Genomic DNA, 22,940 nt, shown 5'->3' with positions numbered 1-22,940 from the left:
TTTCTTTCTTTCTTTCTTTCTTTCTTTCTTTCTTTCTTTCTTTCTTACTCTCAATCATCACAACGGGTGCATTATTCAGACTTCACCTTCCATAACTTCTAACAGTCTGTGAAGGATTGGAAAGAAACATTAAGTGCTCCAATCAATAGTTTGATTCAGTACTACATACATACATAATGCACCTCCACCAGTATGTGAATGTCACCCTGTCAAACTCATTATGTCATTTAGCCTGTGCTGACCTCTGTTTATCAACTTTATGGGCTGCTGCTAGCTTAGCCGCTTCAGTTTTCGATAAAAAGATGCCGCCATCAAAATGGCTGCCACCCCTATCACAATGAGGATGGCCACAGCAATCCCCAGGCCAACAGACGCGCCCTTGCCATCAGACTGGCCACCAGACAGCGCTGCGCACAAATGAGAGTGACACCGTTACGGGATGCTTTAATTCAGCAGACAAAACAGAAGATGTTATGACTTGCTGTAGATAAGAAATGTTTTTCATTTCTGGAGGAATCGAATTAGTAGTAACTCTGTGAATGGGTGTTCTGTGGTCATGTCAATAAATAACATACTTACCCTCTTCTTTGGAGAGAATCGCTGCAAGGAAGACAGATAGTCAGTATTACATTATGAGGGATATTTTCATTTCATATTTTAGATGTGAGCCAAATATAAGGCTATATTTTCCAAAAAATATTGAAAAATTAAATGAACTACAGTGAGAAAGAGATTACAAGCAGAAGAGAAAAGTCAGAAATTTGTTATGAGTCCTGTAAAACTACACATTGGCTGAAACTATTAGAGTTGTTGGATCATTAAGAAAATGATTAAAGGCGGGAGTCAGACAATTTTTCTGTTTATTATGATAAATAGTCATGTCTGCGTGTTAAATATGAAGCTACAGCAAGGAGACAGTTAGCTTAGCTTAGCATAAATACTGGGAACAAAAACTTTGTTGTGGTTACACTTTAATCCTCCTATTCAACATTTATAGTTTGGTTTTTGTATAGATGAATCAAACAAGATTACAATGTACTGATCACGGGCTTCAGAGGAGGATGTTTGGACAGAGCCAGTTTTGCTGTTTCCTCCTCTTTTTACTGAGCCAAGCTTTTCCAAAATGTCAAACTTTAATTTTGCAGATGGCTGCCACCTGAGTGATGTTTGTCAGGGAAACACAAAGTAAAGCACGCCTTATATGGAGAGACACAATGTCATGTCATTCAGGGAGATCTCAGCTAGAATGACATTGCTTTGTTAAAGCTACAGGGAGTTATCACTACAGTGTGTGAATATTTGTCTGACTCCTTTAACATTTCCTTTGCACAAAAAGAAAAACACATAGGGGACATACGGTTCTCTGTCTTGGCCTTTATAGCCACTGTGAGCACAGAGGGCTCGGTGATGCTCTCCTGGACGACAGTGGTCTCCACACTCCTCCTCTTCCTGTTGCATTGCTGTTGGTCAGACAAAGACAGAGAGACATGAGTTGAGAAGGATCTGTCTGGAGCCGGAGATTTCAGTTTGAAATATATGCGGGCGCCTTCCTACCTTGAAGATGCTGCAGGTGCTGCGCTCACAGAGCCGGGTAATGCAGTGTAGATAGTAGGTGGAGACGGTCTCATTTTGCTGCTCAATGAAGCGGAATGCCGGGAAGTGGAAGCGGGCCTTTTGGCTATCCCCGTTCTCCAGCATGGTGGTCAGCTGATCTATGGAGCACCTTTCAATAGAAGGCGAACCTCACAACTGCCCCATTTGCACATCACACGGATACATACAGGGAGCGTATTAATGATAGAAAGACAGGGAGATGAGATCAAGACTAGGGCTCCCCTTGGATTTCGAGGTAGCTGTGGTTTACTTATTACATGGAAGAGAGGAAAACCTGCAGATATCTGTAAAGATTTAAGTTTAAAGCTGGACTGCTGGACCGAGACACAGACCTCACTATCAGGCCTTGATGGACCGGAAGAAACTCACAAGTTACAAAAAGTTGGAAGCTCCCATTTTTTCCCACAATAAGTTTTGACTTACGAGACAAACAGGTTAAAGGAGGTGGAGTTGGAGGGCTGCGGAGACACTGAGGCGTAGCACCGGTCCAGAAGAACAAAGTACCTGTGGAGAAAGAATGAGGTCCCCAGCACCGAGTCAGAGACTCCAGGTCACAGGTGGAATCCTCAAATTTACAATCTATCAAGACACAGTCATGTAGTTGGAGACTAGGAGATGGAAAAGGTTTTTTTTTATTCATCCAACTCATTCGATCAGGTTTCTATGCAAAACCAACATCCAGCACCTGTATTTATCAAACTGCCAAAAGTGAAATTTTAGACTTCAGTGAAAGATAAAGGTAAAAATCCTTTATGTCTACTCCTCCTCACAGACTTCAGAATAAAAGACATTTATCAAATTTGCGATGGCTCAAAAATACTTGAGGCTGGAGGAGGTGGAGGCTCCAGAGGTTTCTTAAGTTCGTAAGGAGTAGACAGAAACAGAGGTGATCACACACCAACCAAGACATGCCTTGGAGTGAATGTACACATATCAGGATGATGAATAATAGATTATCTGTAGTGAAGAACAAGAAGAACAAGAACAAGAACAAAGCTTCCCCTTTTCATTTTTCGTGCTTCCATTGTCTGCACTTATCAGCGTGGTACCTAACTGCTCATACTATAATTTTTTTTTTCCTGCTTTAATTTGGTTTTCTTTTTGTTTCCATTTTAGCCAATCTCCCATCATTTTGTCCTTCTTTATATATACTAAAAGAGGAAGAAAAGATTAAATTCATGTTAATCACTACTGCTGTGATTAAAGATTTCACACAAATAAAAAAATGTAAATCACTTTGTTGCAGAATAGCATATCGATGAGCAGCTCGTGAAGGTTAAACTTATACTCTGCTCTAAGTGAGTCACTTAAAAATGTGTCTTATTCTTCACACTAAGCAAAGAACTATTTTACTCCTGAATTGGCTTTTTAGCAGTGGTGAAAGAAAGTATTCAGATCCTTTAGGTTTGTAAACATGTGAATACATCAATGTAAAAATACATCACCATAAGTTAAAGTGTTGGATACAAAATCCTACTCAAGTAAAAGAACATGTCTTATCAACAAAATGTTCTTCAAATATCAAAGTAAAAGAACTTGTTCTGCAGAGAAAGGTCCTTTGTGAGTGATTTATCATTATATATTAATTACCAGGTTACTAAAACCAATACATTAATGTGTAAGAATCGTTTACTGACATGGTGCATTTGTGAAATATTATTTTGTCTTTGCTCTTTTTTTGTGAAACATTGAATAATTTGAACTATTTGGACCTCAAACTGTTACTGGCATGAAAGGAGAAATGTCTCTTTTGTAGAACAGCTGACAACTCAAAAATATCTGAAACACGACGCAAGGTCACAACTCTGTTTTTTTCCCAACTTCTGGTTTATTATTAAATAACACATTTCATTTCATAAGCTGATTTCTTTTTGTTGGGTTTTTTTTTTTTTTAACTCTTACTCAAGATGTATCTATAGTTCATAATATGTGGAGGAAAAAGTACAATTTCCCAATGAAATGGAGTAGAGCAGTTGCATAATTTGTACTTAAGTACAGTACTTGGGTTAAATGTACATAATGTAATACTTAAAAGTTTGATAAATACAGGTCCAGGTCAGAAGCAGACAGAAAAGGCTGTAGATGGGATATAATGTTAATGGTTCTTACTGTGATGTCAAGTTGGATGCAACCACCTGCACGTAGATGTTTGTTCTCAGTTCGACACCCAGGGGTGGCATAACGAGGGGCGTGGTATAATTTTGATCCTGGCAGAGGAAGAGAAGGATAGCAGTTCAGATCAAAAATGATACAGTCTGTTACATGAGACAAATCTCCTAGAGTTACAGTTTTCATTGGCTCCGGGTGGAAATGAGGGTATAGTAGGAGAGGAAGGTGTAAGGTGGCACCTGGTACAATGCCATGCTGAGAGTGCTGATGAAGCTCCCATTGTTGTCCTTCAAAGCAATAGAGGAGGATGACCTGTGAGGAGAAAAGGAATCAGATCACACTTCCCGTGCAGGTGAAATGCAAGAAGTGTTAATGTATATTTTCAACCCACATATTTTAAGTGTGCACTTACACATCCACCTGGGTGTTGTTAATGAGGTACTCCAGTGGATAAGCACATGAGTAGTAATACTTGAGTTCTGCGTTGTAGGTGATTGTCCCGGTGGTGGGGTCAAAGGATCGTACCACCCCACTGACATTGACGGTCTGGATGTTGGAGAAGTCAGAGAATATTCCCGTCCCTGGTGCACTTGTGGTCTGAGGAATTATTTAGAAGAAACATGATTATTTAAGAAGTGGTTAAAAATAAATGGTGGACAACGTCTCTCAGCACAGCAGGCAGCAGTGATGAAATCACATCAGGAAAGTGGAACAACTCTCTTAACTTTTTCATTCTCCTCAGCAAAGAGGCTGGTGGGAGTGCGTCTGTCTGTGTTACATCAAGTCAAGAGCAGAGTGATTCATCTCATGTGCTGAAATCCTCTTATTTCTGCCCTGAATGTTCTCTTTTCCACCTCCAGCACCTCTTGCCCAAAACACAGTACTGAGACACTCTTTCAGTTCCCTAAATCTGCTCTAACTTTCCTCATTTAAAGGTTAACAAGCTCCATCACAGACCCTCAAGACTTGAAATTAGGATACTTTGTTGATGCAATACCCACCAAGAAATTACTCCCACAGGCGTTTCCTTCTCTGATGGGGAAGCTGAATCTCACCACAGGAGGTGCCACTGAGGTGTCCAGCGTCCCCTGACAGTCCACATTGTCGCGAATGCGGTTCAGGATCAGTAAGCTCTCGTTGTATCCGGTGTAGATAGCCGGGCAGATTTGAATAGCCAGGTCGATGGCAGATGTGCCACACACCACGGCAATATCAGTGTATTCTGATGACGATGAAGATGGCATTATCATCATTTGAATAGAATTTAGCCAGAACCAAAGGTCACCACACAAATTACTCAGATGGAGGAAAGTAAAATGCATACATGGGCATATATCACAGACAAGCCAAAGACATAATGAAAAATGACAAAAATAAATGTAAGAACCAGAACTTAATTTGTTAGGCCTGTTTAAACATCTACATTTCTGCTGTAAATTGGCCTTCCTAAAGGTCCACATCTGAACTAAAATCAATACGACTGCTCCAGCCTGAATCCAGAGTGTGAGAGTGAAGGTCATGGCCATTTCACCTGGTCGTCTGGAAAACACTCCGCAGTCAGATAAGCTGAGGGCCTCTCGGCCCGCAATACACAAGGAGGTCAGGATAAGGCAGCTGAATAAAGCCATCTCCCCACTCTGGCCTCTGTGAAAAAGCTGAGGAAAACACAACAGATGTCAAACACAACAAATCCTAAAAAAAGTCCAGCACAATGTAGAAGTCCACTGAGGTGATTTTAATGAAAAAAAAGTAGATGTTTAATCCAGAGCTGTCAATCAAGGAAACTATTGTTTAGATGACTATTGTTATCTCAGCCAGGATCTTACCTCCTCAGTCGCTTTTCTGGTTTAGGATAAGACAGCAGTGAGCTCTTTTATATATGGTGAACACGACCGTCGTGTGGTCACATCACTGTTTTAGGATTGGATGGAAACAGGGTCAATGCCACTTTGGTGTGGCTGTCTCAGTTTGTGTGAACAATTCAGTTTTTGTGGCTGATGTACAGTGGTCCTTTCCTGGAGGCAAATGATGAAACCGAACACAGCTCCCTTTAAAGTTACATGCTTAAACAATGTCCATAAGGCTTTGTGACTTTGTGTGTGAAATGCAGCCCCTTTGCCTACTAATATGAAACTTAATAAAGTAAGGGTATGTATGGTGTCTGTTCACATGGGACCTCACACACAATAGAGGAAAGAGGACCTGTTGTCTTCTGAGGTGTTTGTCGGTTTAATGTAACCTAGGTGATCCTTAATTTGACAAATTGGCACAAAAGAACTTTTGATGCTCATCATTTAGTCACATGTTATGAGCACCAAACATATTAGTCCCACTGACAACGTGACTGACATTTATCACATTTAAGCTTTGTGTAACCAGCACAAGATTTATATGAGAATATTTGTGCTTTATAGTGAAAGTGGAAATTCCCATTTATTTAGAGCATCATTTAAAGTTATGTTAATGTTGAAGTTTAACGAAAGAAGATGAGTGAAGGACGTTTAGAAACCTGATCTTGTCAGGTGAGCCACCTGGGAAGACACAGCTCTGATTGGGGTCAAGTTGGAGGATGGGCGTCTCCGTCAATCTTTTGTCAAACGTATGAAACTGCACTGTCTAATGCGGGACCATTGTTATAATGTTTGCTCTTTAATATGCTTTCTGACCTCTCGCCTAAACACACCCACATATATGTGTTCCTCAAGGTCTTTACAAAATACATTTTTCTTTGGTCTTGACTCACCTGAGCTTGGCTTCAACTTTCAAAGCCAAATCCCAGTGTCATTACCATCATGGGAGGAGAGTTTAATCAATTATCGCTGATAGTAAACTCAGAGGGGGGATGAGAGCATTTATTCCTCTCATTTCAGGTATCTGTGGTCATTGTGGATGCTGAATACATAACAAAATGGCTGTTGAAATGAGGGATTAGGGTGATAAAGAGCAGTGAATGCAGCAGAGCAGCGTGGGTCACAAAAACAGCCTCAGAGACAGACACGTGATACACAGCTGCCGCCAACAGACATTTATATAGGTCATCGGAAAAGAAAATCAATATGGCAAAAATTGAAAGATTAATTCTGGCAGTCATCAAATGAGCCCTGGCACAGCCTGGTATTTTGTTCATTTTCCTGGAGACTGGACACCCACGAGGCCACGACATTTGGAAAACTTTAACAGATGTCCCAATATTATTATATATCATATTATATACATCATTATAAAGAAGAATAATAAAACTTTACTGATCCATCATAAATCATGGAGGAAATGCCATGAAACCTATCTAAATATTTATTTATACCCACAATACAAATACATGTCATTAGACAGCCAGACATCAGGAGATTGTACGTTGTGTTTATGGATATTGAAGATTTGCAAAGGCCAGGTTGCACATACAAATTATTTACATGAGCTACATTTGTGAATTTGCATTTTTCAGACAATCTTTGTTTTTCAGTGGTATATTTAGCTTAAGAGTAGAATTCTTTCCACCTATAAAGGTACAACTAATACTCTCAAACATATAGCATTGTCTTCAAATCTTTGAAGCTCTCACACAAAAGTTTTTATTTTTTTTTATTTTTATTTTTTTTACTGATCTTAATTCATTTTAAAAATAACTGATTTAAAACATTTGCTTCCTGTTGAGAGACAGATGGAAGGATTGATGCCACTCCTGTGTCTGTGTGGTAAATATGGCGCTACAGCTAAGAGAGTGTTAGTTCAGCTTAGCACATAGACTGGAGAAAGAGAGAAATGCCTACGATGGCTCTGTCCAGAAGGAAACTAAAATCTGCCTACCAACACATCTAGAGCTCACTGATTAGCATGTTAGCATGGTAGCATGTTATACCTTTTATAACCCTCTGTAGACCCACAACTTAGTGTTTTTACACTTTGGAGAGGCATAGCTGCCATACAGACACCAGAGTGGTATCAATCATCTAATCAAACTCTCAGCAAGAAACTGAATAAGTGTATTTCTTAACATGTTCAAATATTCTTTAATAAAGTGTACAAGTTTTACAAAGTAGTTTAGAGCCAGATAAAAAAAAAATTTTAAAAAACATATTTTACATCCCAATATATTTTTCAAACTTGATAAAGCAACAGAAAGCTTGAAACTAAACTAAACTGATGTTTATGGTATACAGTACATTTTAACAGGAAAAGAAACAAGACATATAATGTTGTTTGTAGTTGTTTTTGACAAAACAACAAAAGACAATGAATCATCAAAGTAATGAGGTATTGAAGGCAATAAATACACAAGACCTAAAACAATACAATATGAATTTAATAATGTGTGTATAGAGTAAAGCACACATACACACTGGAGCAGCCACATAATAGAAACATATTTAAAGTACATGTAAAGTATTGGTGTGTTTAAGTATATGTACTCAAGATACTGTCAGTACAAAGATGGGTAAGATTTTATAATATAGTGCATGATGTACAGTATAATGTCATTGTATGAATCAGGTAAAAAAAAACAAAAAAGGAAAAAAAGAAAACAAAGGAGGAATACTGACTAGTTGCTACTGATTTTTAAATAAATTGCCATTTAAGTATAATCAACGTGTAATAAAAAGTGAATAGTTACACTTTATACTGCAGCCCATTCCTTATTTTTACTCTGTGATAGAAAATACAAATTGTAGTGTCACTAACAATCAATATTGCAACGTGTATCTGTATCCTGCTAATTTATTTCTCCTTTCCTCTACAATCTCCAATCATTACTACTCAGTGCAATATTATTTTATAAATCACTTCTCTTATTTCATTTGTATATCTAACTTTTTCCTATCCTTATTTCCAAATTTTCATCTTTTTTATTGTTGTAATTCTTTTAAATATGTTCTGCCACTTGTTTTTATCATCTAGGAATAGTGTCTACTTTGTGTAGTTGGAGCACAATCATGCATTTGTGAACTGTGCCTCCTCTGTGTCATGGAGATTATGATCCAAATTGTATCTAGTATGTATGCAGCTGTGCAGTACTTGTACTTGTGACCAACACAAATTCACAAAAATCACAGACAATAAAGTATAGTTTATCTTATCTTACCTTACCTTACCTTACCTTACCTTACCTTACCTTACCTTACCTTACTCCCTTGTTTCCCATGTTTTCTTCTACCTATTTTACAGTACAAGTAGGGACTCATAAGTATTTATAATACCTGATCCATACAATTAAATAACCCTGTAAATCATGGGCTGTAACAGAAACTATCACTCAAAGATGTTATTATATATAGACGTTTATTCATTTAAAGCTGGGATTCCAAACACCTGAGACTGTGGTCACTGGTAGGCGGGACTTCTGCAGGAGATGAAGCGACAGCAGGATGAAGCCCACGCTGACCCCACCCAGGATGACCACGCCTGAGATCAGAGCACTGGTCACTGGGTTCATTGGTTGGGAGGAGTCTCCAGATGCTGGTGGGAGTAGAGATGAACAAAAGCAGAAGCTTAAAACAGACATGTTCTTTGACGTGGGTTCAACCTGAACCTGAGCTCTTTATTTTATTTTTTTGCAGAAAAAGAAATAACACCTTTTTGTCGCTGCCTTAAATCATCCATAGCATACACATCTGCTGTCTTTAGTCACAGAAGATATTTAAAAACCTCTTTATGTTTCGTAACATTGCATACGGAAACTTACCAAGTTGGGAGTTGTTGACAGGAGTTTCATCTGAAAGATGATTTTAACAATGTTAATTAGAGTCATTTTTGCAGCTACTTCAATCTTTAGCAGCTCGGTGGATTCACTGAACTATCTACCTAAATTTAAAGGAATGGTTTGACAGTCTGTTAAATATGAAGCTGCAGCGAGCAGCCGGTGACACTGGGGAACAGCTAGTGTGACTGTGTCCAAAACTAACAGAATCAGGTTACCAGCACCTGTAACGCTCACTTGTTAACATATTATAGCTCATTTGATAAATCCGCTCAAAGAATTATAGGAATTATGTGTAAGTTTTGCTATCGCTACATATGCAGCATTAGCATTAACAGCTGTTTACTTACTAGTAAAGAATCATTGCAAATTCAGCATCAAGCTTCATTCCTTCATTCCACTCGCCAAGAGCTGTCGTCAGCAGTGGAAAGCAACACCAATGTTAACTCTTGTTTTGCTTCTTTTTCTACGACTGCTTTTCTTCTACTGAAGTTCGTATGCTAACCAGCTAGCCACAACCCAGTCAGACTGTCTCTTTACTTCCCGATACCGAGTCACTGTAGCATCCTGTCTGCCCTGAAGAAGCAGCTGCTCAAAGGCCGTATTATGACCTCTTGTATTGTAAACACAAAGATGGCTGAAGATCTTGGCAACACTGGTAAGTAAACAGCTGTTAGTGCTAACATTGGCTATGTAGCAATAGCAAACTGACTGACAATTAGCAATTTTGTTTTGTTTTGTTTTTTGTTTTTGTACATATTAAACAAGCAAAGCAGCTGCTGGCTGTAACTTCACATTTTACAGACAAATGTGAGTGGTATTGATCTTCATGGCTGTTAGCAAGAGCGTGAATAATTGTATCTCTAAAATGTGTATCCTTCATACCACTCCTGGTGATGATTGGTCCTGCGGTGATGACGGCGTTCCCAGACGCTGCTGGTCGGAAATCAAGGCTATCCTCTCCATCCCGCCTGCGCCGTCGCCCACAGATCTGCCAATGACGTCATCAGATTTCAGCTCTTATTGAAGTCAGGAGAGTAGGAATTTAAAAAAAAGTGAGATTCATGATTTTTACTCTTACTGGCATGAGCATGATGCAGTCGTCTGCCCGGCAAAGCTTGGTGACGCAGTGCAAAAACACGGTCGACATCTTCTGGTGTCTGTGTTTAACAAAACGGAAAACCTCGAAGGAAAAACGCCCCATCTGACTTTTCCCATTCTCGAAAACTGTTGTCTGCGGGTCTTTATAGCAGCTGCGTCAAAAGAGACACACATACATGAACATGTGTACCGTACATGCACACTCTGAGATCGACAGACTTAATGTCTACATGTATGCTTAAGCACTCACTGATTGGAAAAAAAAAGTAGCATTCATGAGGATAAGCCATTTGGAGGACCTGAATGGGTAATGACCCCCTTTTGTGATTTATCTACTTATCATCTTGAGGGGAGAAAAAGCAAGATTACCCAAAGAAAAGGTCATAGCGGAGTTCATCATTAGGATTCCCTGAGGGGGTTGTGTAACAGTAGTCCATCAAGATGTTCCACCTGCAAAGGAGCAAAACTGTATGAAGGGATGAAGGAAGAGATTTAACTGCACATGGGAAAATACAGGCTTTTTCTGACACAAGCTGGCGCCTTCACTTAGAATAATAACATAATTGCATGATGTAGGCAAAGCATAGAAAAAGGACTAATTCTTCAAGAATGATGATGGGAAAGATGCTGAGATTGATCAAAACAACATCACTACATTGCTGAAGTTGTTGTTGTAATGGCAAAATATCTGTTACATGAGTCAAATTTCTGTACGGATGTCTGACATATGAAAGTTAGGAGAAAATCAAAGTTCTGTAGTGAATGATCAGATGTTATCTGGTACCGTTTGTCTAAGTTTGTGGCTTTCACGGCAGCAAATACTCTGGTTTTCAGAGCCAGTCCAGCCATGGGAATAGAGAGAGGTTGATTGTATGTCGAATCCTGTAGAGAAAGAAATAGAAAAAGCTTACTTTTTCATCAAAAGATGAAGTTGGGAGCTTAAAAGGGGCACACTCCTGACATAATGAGCTTTTAAAGTATAGGGCTGGTGATATTCTATATTTATGCTATTGTCAATCCAATTAAAGGAACTAAACCTGCCTGCAGCCACAAACATATGCATTAATAAAAAAAAAACTAAGAATATCCTATTATAGCTGGGTAATGTAGTTTTTACCAAACTATACTCAAACAGGAGTAGTAGTGCCTTTGTTGTTTTTTCATGGCGTATTAATACATATTTGGTGCTCAAGTGAGTTTTAATGGCAGCAGGTTAGAACAGTGTATGTGGACTTGGGTCAAATAAATGGCAGTACCCATGTTCATTCAGTTCATTGTCCTTTTTGGTCTTTTCAGGGGATTTGTTAACAAAAAAATATGAACTATCACCAGACTTATAACAATAAATCTGGTCAAAAAGTTGACAGATTCATTAACAGGAAACACAAACATGATTCAGAGATCATGAACTCAATTTCCAACTCAATTTTCATTAATTTTTCATGAGACTTGTTGACAATAAGAAAAAATATGAATGAAACAAGACTTATAAGGATACTTCTGGTGAAATGATGATCCAAAGATCATGAACTCAATTCTCAAGTTTGATAGTTTATGAATTACAATGAAAATGATTGTATATAATAAGATGACTATGGCGGTGAACTCACATTATACAGGATCATACTCAACGTGCTCACAAATGTACCGTTGCTGTCCTTGACAGATACAGCAACGGAGGAGCTGTGAAGATAAACACATTCATTTCAATGCTGTTTTTCATCTTTTGTTGTGGTTTGCTGTACTTAAGAACAACATTTTGAAAGCAGAGGTTATGATGTTACACAGGTATAAAGTTATAGTATCAGACACAGATGAAAAACAGCAGATGAAAAACAAATTAGCATCCGAGTCCTTAGAAATCTGTATATCCGAAATGGTTCTCAGAATATTAAAACATACAAACACACTCAGGCTTTTAAACTAGGTCTTGTATTTTCAGTACAGTTTCAGAACACAATGGACAAAGCTCCTAGTTAAATAAATATAACTTAATATCAAATCCACTGAGCAACTCTTGGAAGGTCAAGCTCTCTTTTGGACACTGAGGGATTTTTTGGCAGCAACTTACGATGCCAGCTGTGAATTATTGACCAGGTACTCCAGTGGGTAGCTGCAGCTGAATTTATACAACAAACCGGGAAGGTAGCTGATTATAGTTGGTGGGTCAGGGGTGTCGATGTAGCCTGAGACATTCCCAATTTGCACCAGAGACATGTTCCCATAGGCATTGGCCCCGTAGGCTGTGCTGACCTGCAGAGAGAAATATTTCAGACAGCCACTTTGCTTTCCCACAAGTCAATAAACAACATGACGAAGTTGCCCAGCAAACATATTAACGGCATGTTCTAGTGTTTTTGTATTCTTTACCACCAGGCTGTTACCACAGGCCTCCAGAGTGCTGAGGCTGATGCTGAACAGGACCGCTGTGGGGAAGGTGTTGTTGTTAACGAAGCCTCGGCACTGGGCGTCACCGTGGCGACCATTCAGGGCCAAATCTGCGTCAGTGTAGCCGGAGAAAAGCACCGGGCAGAAGTTGATCTTTAAGGTGATGGTCTGAACCCCACAATACACACTGATGTCCCGCTCACCTGCAGGAACAGAGAGGATGGGAGGTCAGCTTCCGGTTTGGACCCTGGCCCTGGCTTGTTCACCATCACACCTGCCATTCAGCTATCAAATAGTGCCTGATTAGATGGTGGGAATGAAATCCCAAGGCCTATATTTATCAAGCTCAGTTCTCCACTGCAAGTGAACAATAAGGCCCACTTACCAAGCAACTTACTCCTCTTCACACTTTTAACATTTAAGAGCAAGTCTCAAGTGATAACATGATCACAGGTAGGCTCAGAGCACAAATAGCTAATCAGAGACAACAACTTACCTTACTTCTACCATATTGTTCATTCTTTCAATAAATCCTTACATGTACTTCTGGGAGATATGCTTTTATTTAAAAATAAAGTAAAATTTTATTGTGTAAAATCCTTAATATCCCCTAAAAATGTCTCAAATGGAAACAAAAGAAATTCAGACTGGAGCAGGAATTAACGTTTGCAGCTGGTTTTCGTCATGAAAGGACAATTTAGTAACACACTGAAAAGTACAGACATTGAAGGTGCATGTGAAGTCACCAATAAAACTAATACCAGATTTATTTATTTGTGCTGCAGCCATCTGGGATCTACTCCAACCCAACTTAACAGACCTAAATCTAACACTATTTTTAAGTAATGAAAAAAAAAAAGATAAATTGCATTTATTCTTAAGTTTGGGAGTAGGGGTAAAAGAGAAGCATTCTTAATACTTTTAGCAGCTTGATAAATACAGGCCCAGGACTCTTTGCTTTGGAGGAGCAGACTGACAAATTAAAACAAGACTTTAAATCTGTAGTAATAAGGTAGTATTGAAAATATAAAGCAATATAAGACGACAATCAGAGGTAAGGGAGGCCAAATTGCACATGATCAAATGGCAGATGCACCCATCAAAAACAACAACACTACAAAAAAGTAGTTTTCAACCCATATAATCCATTTTTGCAGCAGCTGTCTTCAGTATTACACTGCATGCTCAGCTGCCAGTTTATTAGGTATATTTAGCTATAGCTACTTAGCTATAATGCTGTTTAATTCAGCAAATTTGCAATAAATCCTGACTTTATGAAGGTAATGGAAAGTAGTGGAAGATGTTTCCACTACTTTGCCAATCACTGAGAACTGACAAAATATTAGAAACACCTCTCAGTATAACAGAGTTTATATTAAATGAGTAGTGGAAGAGTGGTGGCAAAAGCACTCAGAATCTTTACTTAAAGATATATTTTATTTTATAAAGTATAAATGCCGCAATGTAGAAATCCATTAGAAATAAAAGCTGTCCATTCAAATTTTACTTAAAGATATTATCAGAAAAATGTATTAAGTAACAAAAATAGTACTCAACATACAAAATAGCCCTTTAGTGTTTCAATATTAAGCATAATTTTAAAGGAGCCAATTTGAAATATTAAATGATAAATGTAAAACAAGTCATGACATTTTGTGATTTTAATGTGAATTGCTACATGCATCACGAACACAGGGAGGTAATGTGACAATATTTCAACTGTGCAGCATGTGTAAAAATATAAGGCAGAAGTACCTAACAATTGTAAAATAAAAATACCAGAGTAAGCTGTTTGCAACACTTTCCACTACTGACAGAGGCGTTATGATCAATATCTGCAGTCAGAATGTAAGAACAGTGTAAAGGTCTGAAAACGGTTATCTGTAGTCTTCTCACCAGGAAACCTGCTGTGGTAGTTGGCGTCACAGTTGTATCCATTAAACTGTGAGGAGACTGAAGAAGCGTTACTCATCAGCAGGAGGATAAAGACCATTCGTGTCATTTCAGCACCTGAGAGAGTGTTGTCCACTGTCATCTTCAGAAGGTCAGCATTGCATTAACCACATTCCTCAGGTATGTGTTAGAAAACGGCACTTATCTCAAAATTAGATGTTTGAAAACAGTGCTCCCCTGCCTCACCCGTTTCCTTGACTGCTGCACGCTCTGACCTCTATCAAAGTAGTACAACCTTCTTTCCCCAGGTCCCCTAATCCTTCTTATTCTGCTCCCTCTGCACCCTTATACCTCAGTCGCTCATGTTGTCCCAAAACCTCTATTAGCCAACCTCTTTTAAACCGAGGTCACCCCCTTTCCAGCTCATTTCATCCCACTCCCCTCTCTCTACCTTCACTTCTATTTTTTCTACACTTGTTTACCTGTTTCCTGCCTTTTCGAAAGTAATTGTTTGGAACTCCTCTTACCCTGGTTTGTGATGACAGAAAAGTTCAGCATTGTGGCATGAAGTTTTGGTGGCATCAAGGGCCTAAACTAGACACAATGTCAGCCTTACGTTTATCTGTTGTGGGCGCACAGATGAAAAAGATAGAGGATCTCTTTATCTAAACCTTTAACAAAACCCGCTGCAGTGCAGAACATGGGAAACTCTGTCAGATCTGAATGGCCTGGACAAATCTTTTCACATTGCCCAGAAACCTGAGCATACTCGGAGGGTTCCCACTCATCTCCCCTCAGTCTGATCTCTGTCTGTCAGCTTGCACAAACGGTGGGCCTCAGCAGGGGGGGCCCAGCCCGGGAATTAAGCTGTCATCGGCTGCCGCTGCAGCCCACATTCACATGAACATAAAAGTCAACTCACGGTTTGATGCAGGGCTGTGTGTGGGTAATTGTGATGCACAAGGCATCACTTAGAGTAAAGGTATTCAGTGGTGTGTACAGCTACAGCGTAGTGTGTTCAGTGTTACAGACGGTAAAAGTGAAATCTTGAGTCTGTTTGTACAGTTTGAACCTTTGATGTCACTGCAGTCCATCCAATGAAACAAGATATGTTCAACTTGTATCCAAAGGCAGAACTTCTTCCTCCCCAACAGATTTAAAGTTCTTTGACCTTTAAACTGACTAAAGTTGAAGAGGTGTAAAGTGTGTTGCTGAAGCCTTAAAGGATGTTTTTCTCACTGTCAATACCGCAGCCTCCAACATGACCATAAAGTTGAGTCAACACCTCGTTAAAACAGTTTGAACACAAACTGAACATTATAACATCCATAAAGGTAGGGTTTATTATAGAGCTGTTGTATAGACTGCATTAGTTTTAGCTTCGTGTCCCTAATAAACTGCCAACTGAGTGTAAATCACATAAAAAGACTGTCTGTCCTACTACTTTCCAACTTCACTGTCCTATCAGCCCACTGTTCATCACTGAAGACATAAATCTCTAAAAACAGGTCACAAATATAAAATTGTTTTTTTAAAAAAGGCGTAAATAATTCCTAAAACAGCTGGGTCTGTAGTTTTTAGCAAACATTACTCAAACAGGTGTAAATAGAGCATATGTTGGGCACTATTTCCAGTCTTACCATAGACTGTATTTTAAAATGGTCGTAGACTCTGGGTCTGGAAAGTGAAACCAGTGTGGAAGTGTCTTAAACTCCATCCATCTAAAGACCGTCAGGGGGCGACTCCACGGGTTGCAAAAAGAAGTCTGATTGTATTGAAGTTTAGGGGAAAATGGCCATACTTCTCAATTGATTTATTACCTCGGTAAAGGTTTTCCTAATGAGTTTATGGTCTGAATCGCTAGTTTCAAGCCTTCTTCAATACAACATGATGCTCGTTCTTCAAATTATGGTTGCATTTACAGAAAAATAGACAATAAAGCAGGGTATGCATTACGGTGCCTGAGTACAGAGCCGGTCAGATCCAGCCCTCACTCCTCCTCAAATGTGGTTTCTTCTGGTTTCAAAAAAACAAGATGGAAACAGCCAAATTATAAACTCAATGCTTCAAACCTGCAGTTCACAAACCAATGGGTGATGTTACGGTGGGTTTCTACTTGATTGGGATCGACTAAAATAAACAACAATGTCCATGCTCATCACATGGATTGAACGTGTCGCCCAGTGCAACAGTGCAGCTCATTGATGTGTGTTTAAACAGTGAATCACACAGAGTGATTGGCTACAGATGCAATACTTTACTGTGGGATCAATTCATCTTGATGTTTTCATGGCATTTGATAATGAGATGAAAAATATAGATCAGTGGCAGATTTTTCCTTTAAAGTAAAACCTACTGTTAGAAAATAATGAGATGATCAGAGCCCCAAGAAGAAATTAATCCAATTTCTGTGTCATTTGACTGGTGGTGTCAATCAATAAAAGTCTAGTTTGCAGCTCTTACAATGATGACATAACCACCAACTTATGTTCTATGTTTTGTATTTATCTTTCCATGGGTGGCCTTCCTTCAGCAGAAAGTCACAATACCCAGAAGCAAATACAAACAAAGCCTGTCTTTACTGGGTTCATTCAACAATTTCTACACAAGGTCCATTTAATAGCTGTTCAGGAACTTTCTGTTATATCACATAATATTCCTCAGCAGATAGAGACACAGAGATAGCTAGATAGATAGATGCCTAGTTGTTATGAAATTTTAGATGTTTGGATCATTCTGTGCTCTACTGTCTCTATGTATTCAAAGCTTCATTATTTCCTTTGGCACCAAGAAAATGAGCAGTACTCTAGAGCTGAAACGATAAGTTGATGCAGCTTACTGACTTGTTGACTGGCAGAAAAATGACATAAGTTGATGATAGATTATTTGACTTTTTCCAGCCCCTCAAATGTAAATACAGTTTTCCATGATAGTAAAATCAATATCTTTGAGTTTGTGACTCAACCAAAGCCATGGTAACTTGGGCCTCAGGGAAGAATCAACTTTTTGATATTTTTTAATAGATAAATAAATAAATTAATTAATTCCTTTTTTAAATTATAATTTTCAGAAATATTGATAATGAAAATCATTCTGGTTGCAGCCTTACAGTACAGTCCAGTAGGAGTTACAGGGAGGTACTCTGGGGTAACTGGTGTAATGACAATGCTTTATGGCAGTGGATCTTGAACTTTTGCAAATCACAGACCCCTAAACTGACACAAATTGGACCATGGACCCCCATTTGATACAATTTTTTCCCAGGGTCCCTCATCCGAGAAGATTTATGTCTTTAGATGTTTTATTACAAAAGGCGTTTGAAACCCATGACCTAAAAAGTCATACATTCTGTCACTGTGTAACTTATAGGTGGAATTATAGTGAAAGTAAAATTATTCCCCTTTTTGCTGGTAAGATCCAGGAACTCTCTCAAGGACCCCTGGGGGTCCTGCGGACCCTACTTTGAGAACCACTGCTTTATGGTCATTACTGTATTTTCTAGCTTTCATCAAATGTGCAGACCCAGGTAGGTTGAGTTTACAGTTATTATTATTTTATACATACAGTGATGATCGCAGGAGGATCGCCCAAACCATGGGTAAATAATGTAAACAAAACAAAAAGGTTAAAAATCTCACATTTAATTAGTGAAACCAAAACATATCAATGTTTTAAGATGGATATACACGTTGTTGTCTTTCAGGGGGGAAAAAATCTGTAACATTTTACACTTTCAGAGATATTTGTGTGTGAGCACATCGGAACATTATATGTTCCCTCCCCACCCATGACACAGTTGCCCTCATCCAACACATCTCCAGTGTGTCACTCTGTTCAGACTCATCCTGGCCTATGGCCTCACGTGTCAGTCTCAGATCCGCACTTGAGGCCTCACAGACACCTCCTGGCCCTGCAGAGCCCTGGGAAACACAGCTGACTGCAGGTATTTGTTATTCATTCCTGCTCACCTGCCCCTCTGATGAGGTAGGGCTGAAATCAAATATGAAGCTCTTACAAGCAGACAAGTGCCATTCAGCGCAAATGGGATCAGATGGTCGTATATACATGAAATGAATACATATGCTGAACCCATTGCCATCCTACTTATTTTACAAATCCCACCCAGCAAATGACCTATTTAGCCAATGTATAGCAATGTGCTCCACTTCTGTGCTTGTGTTTCAGTCACATGACTTTCTTTAAGATGTAAGGTTACACTGGAAATCACACACACTCACACATGTATCCAGACAATGTTCAGTGTGTTGTGTATCCTGTTACTTTTCCTCATGATAATTTTCATTATACATACATACATACTTACACTATACTGCCATTAAAATTTTAATTTTAATTTGGCATTAAAATAAAAGGAAAAAGGCACAAGAAGCCACCTTCTTTCACCTTATGTTGGACCTTATCTACTAACTGTTATGTTTAAAGAAAACTTTCTTTATCTTAAGCCATTATACCACGAGTCAACTCTCTGGAGCTTTGTGAATGTTTCCTGCAGGTCGTCAGCTTTTAATAGTGCAGGACGAACCGCCACACTCAGATCTGCCTGATATAACCGTCTCTATCTGATCAACCTGAAACATCCAGACTCAACAAACAGACATCTAAATCACACAATCTGGGCTGCATCACAAAACCCGTGAGAGTGCGGCTGTAATCTGACGCTCCAGTTTTAACACAGGCAGGAAAATGAAGCCCTCATCAAAGGCCCTGCTGCGATTTGATCCTCAGTGAGTAATGTTTAGAAAAGCCAGAAAACACTTTTTTTTCCACAGTAGAAGGGCAAATTTACAATGTATGTGGATGAAATTATTGTTTATTTCTTGCCACAAATGATATTAGTAATTCAGACTTAAGTTAAAATTAGGAAAACAGTTTACCAAATTTAATTCATAGTATACTACTGATCCAGATTAATAAAAGAAAAGAGTTTCTCAAGGTGATCTCTTCCTAAATCAAAAACAAATGTTGTGTTTTTGAAGTGTGTGTATGTTTTCAGAGGCGTCTGTCTGCGCCTTTTGTTGGGCTGAAAACCTGTGAAAATTCCCAAGGTGAAAAGGGAAAACAACAGGCTCACTTATTGTTTATGTATGAAACCCAACCCTGTCTTAAGAGAACAACATGTGAGGAGCACTGCGATTCAACACCATGACCTTGTCAAACAGGAACTAGTTATTAAATCTAGCCACATGTATATAGCAGGGCTCAAGAATCCGAGAGAATAAATCAAATTTCTTTGTCTCTAGACTAAGAAAAAATGTTTAAAAATAAATACATTTAAATGAACACATTACTTTTTACTGTTTATAAGACTGAAAACAAAAGACCAAGACCTGACATGTTGCTGCTTGAAAATAATAGATTAGGTGACTGGGATTACAGTAAATATACTGGCAGCTGTGATTTAAAACTGAGCTGGGTGTAAATCAGTAGTGAGGCAGCAAAATAAAGCCTGAGATGCACGAAATGACACGAAGAACTAAATGCTATTACTTCAGATTTAATATATTTGTGGAGGATGATCACAGTAGAAAGTCAGAAACTGAGGTTCAGCCTCAGTAAAAGCTGAGTATGCACAAGTAAGGATTGTGGTAGACTTCATGTTCGGAGATAGTCATGGCATTGTGCTGCCCCCCTGTGGTCTTTGTCTTTCTCTGAAATTTGAATGCTTGACATTTTCATGACATTACCAGGTGAACCAATGAACTGTTTTGCTTTAACTCGACGGGTCAGCATTTACAAACCCATGTTGTGCAGCTTTATTTTACATTCAGAACCAGTCAAAATCCTCAAGTTTTAAGTTTCAAGCACACATTTGATGTACAGGTACTGTACTTATATTGTACTAAAGAATTTGCATTTTATGCTACTTTTTACTTCTACTCCATCCACATTTCACAGGGAAATATTGCACTTTTTACTTTACTACCATACTTTACACCTTGGCCTATAGTTACCAGTTACTTTACAAATTAAAATTTTACATTCAAAATCTGTGATTATATCACTCACAGGAACTATTTTTCTGCATTGAGTCGCTCACTTTTGATAATAATACTTTATCAAAGTAAGATTTTAAATGAATGACTTTTTCTTATAATTAAGTATTTTTGCAGCGTGGTACCATTATTATTATTTTTACTTAAGTAAATTACTTGAATAGTTGACAGCATGTCTCAAAATACCTACTGAATTTTCCAGTTAGAACTAAAAGCTACAAGCTACTTATTTAATTTTCTACATTTTTCATCCCAGTAGACTGAAGTGTGAAGTTTTAAAGACAGTTGTTGGCCATTATTTAGGCATCCACTGAATTATTTTTGGGGAATCTCGAGACAAATTATCCCCTCAACAATAGGACCAATTAGCTGCTAAAAGGAATCAATAACCTTTATCGTACAGCACGTTTCAAAACAAAGACTCAAATGATCCAAGAACCAAATTATTGTAATGAAAAAAACAAAACCTCTGCTTTGACTGTCAGTCTGAAGTAAAGTCAGGCTGACATTTGTGAATATTAGTCACCATCAGTGAAATTCTATCATAGTTGGAATATCATCAAACTTCTCCTTTTGATATTTGCTCTCTACTGACAGATTTTATCCTATTCCTGAAGACAAAATGTCTTAGAATCAACAGGAGAGTTGTTTCAAAGAGTTATATCAGACTCTGTTTAAGCCTCTACTAAATCACTTTTGGGAATTTTATGGTTTGTCTGAAGTTTCTCTTTAATATTGTCATATAGTAAGGAAAAAAACCATGGGCATATAAATGGACATCTGGTTTATAAAAAAAATTCACATAAGTTTAATCAGGTCTGCAAATGGCTTTACAGCAATAATATATCACATTGTAATTACACAACAAACTCCTGATATCTCCTGCATTTTATACATTTTGGAAGGATATTATACTACAGTGAAGATTATTTTAATATTTCTATATTGATCAACATGTTAAGGACTTATGTATTAAGTCTCATCAAACTGTATCCCAACAACCTTTGTCATTTTTTACATTTTTCCATCCACACACACTAGAGAGTTTAGGTTTATTTGTTAAGAAGAGGGATGGTGTCAGTCTCTATTATATCATTTCTGAACATTTTTCTGTCACGGTCAATTCGTTGTTCAAACATGCTCAAACCAAGACGTTCTCCCCCCAAAAAATCAGGCCTTAAACATGTAAAATCTCTGGTTTATAAACATTTTCAACTCAGTCTGGTATATCACCCTGACTGGGAAAATGACTTACATTTGGAAGGATACTGTATTATGATTACGGTTAGTGCCTATATTTCTACATCTTATCATAAAACGATATAAAATCATGACAGACTGTGAGATTTGTCTCCAAATGAACAGACTCCATCTGTTGAAGAAGACTGTGAGATAATAGTTTAAAGCTTGGGGGAAAAAACTTGTAATAAGTGGACTCTGAGTTGGGATTGTTTCATCAAGCCAAACTAATTAAGGTCTTAAAAGTAGATTTTAATATTGTCCCTGCGGCATTTGGGTTTTGGGTCTTAGGCCTTATAGATATTTACTTTATTTTTTTATATTAAAAGATGTCATTATGTCTGTATACATTTAGGAGAGCCTTAGTACCAAAACTCTTTATTACAGTGGAGTAACATAAGGTATAAATTCACTTAAAACTTCACCATAGACATTGCTGCCCCTGAAGAAATGTGGCACTGGCCATCCAAGCGACAGTCTGGTTGATTCTTCAGTCCGTCAGGCCTGTTGCTGCTCTTCACTTTGCATATCTCACTGTGTGCACTGTGTCAGCACAGGCTTCATCCTCACACCCAGGCCTCCCGTGAGTTTGCATTTGTGCGTTTCTCTCCCCACCCCCCAGCTGGACTGCGGACCGCGCGGCTACACCTGCACCGCGGCGGCGCCAACAGGAAGTCGGCCGTGTGTTGTCTGAGCAAAGGTTCCGCAGGGCGCTGTTTTAAGCCCTTTTCGACTGGGAGCTGAGCAAAGCAGGGCCCACCATTTCCCGTCTTTTTCTTTCATAGCGAACAGCGGCGGCAGGAGGAGGAGGAGGAGGAAAAGGAGGAGGAGGAGGAGGAGGAGGAGCGGCGGCGGCGGCGGCGGCGGCGACTGGAGGAGCGGCGGCG

The 22,940-nt window shown here is 38.7% G+C and overlaps 2 protein-coding genes across 2 annotated transcripts; both read right to left on the bottom strand.

Annotated features, from left to right (window-relative positions):
- Positions 1–5,570, bottom strand: LOC139632389 (zona pellucida-like domain-containing protein 1). The gene is made up of 11 exons (XM_071497311.1): positions 5,550–5,570; positions 5,255–5,378; positions 4,725–4,945; positions 4,136–4,320; positions 3,963–4,035; positions 3,724–3,821; positions 2,038–2,118; positions 1,555–1,723; positions 1,358–1,460; positions 580–600; positions 1–407 (listed from the first exon to the last, which is right to left on the bottom strand). The coding sequence occupies exons 2-11, from the start codon at positions 5,349–5,351 to the stop codon at positions 271–273; spliced, it is 1,185 nt and encodes a 394-aa protein (XP_071353412.1). The 5' UTR covers positions 5,352–5,378; positions 5,550–5,570; the 3' UTR covers positions 1–270.
- A 2,139-nt stretch (positions 5,571–7,709) lies between these two features.
- zpld1b (zona pellucida-like domain containing 1b) lies at positions 7,710–15,288 on the bottom strand. Its single transcript, XM_071497304.1, has 11 exons — positions 14,804–15,288; positions 12,890–13,110; positions 12,591–12,772; positions 12,130–12,202; positions 11,304–11,401; positions 10,889–10,969; positions 10,500–10,671; positions 10,304–10,409; positions 9,404–9,433; positions 9,031–9,177; positions 7,710–8,875 (listed from the first exon to the last, which is right to left on the bottom strand). Exons 1-11 carry the CDS (start codon positions 14,940–14,942, stop codon positions 8,835–8,837), a joined length of 1,290 nt encoding a protein of 429 aa, XP_071353405.1. The 5' UTR covers positions 14,943–15,288; the 3' UTR covers positions 7,710–8,834.
- Positions 15,289–22,940: the final 7,652 nt, after the last annotated feature.

The sequence above is a fragment of the Trachinotus anak genome, unplaced genomic scaffold (genome assembly GCF_046630095.1).
Source record: "Trachinotus anak isolate AG129_WGS33_773 ecotype Australia unplaced genomic scaffold, CSIRO_AGI_Tana_v1 ptg000014l, whole genome shotgun sequence".
NCBI lineage: Eukaryota > Metazoa > Chordata > Actinopteri > Carangiformes > Carangidae > Trachinotus > Trachinotus anak.
This window is presented reverse-complemented; position numbering and strand designations above follow the sequence as displayed.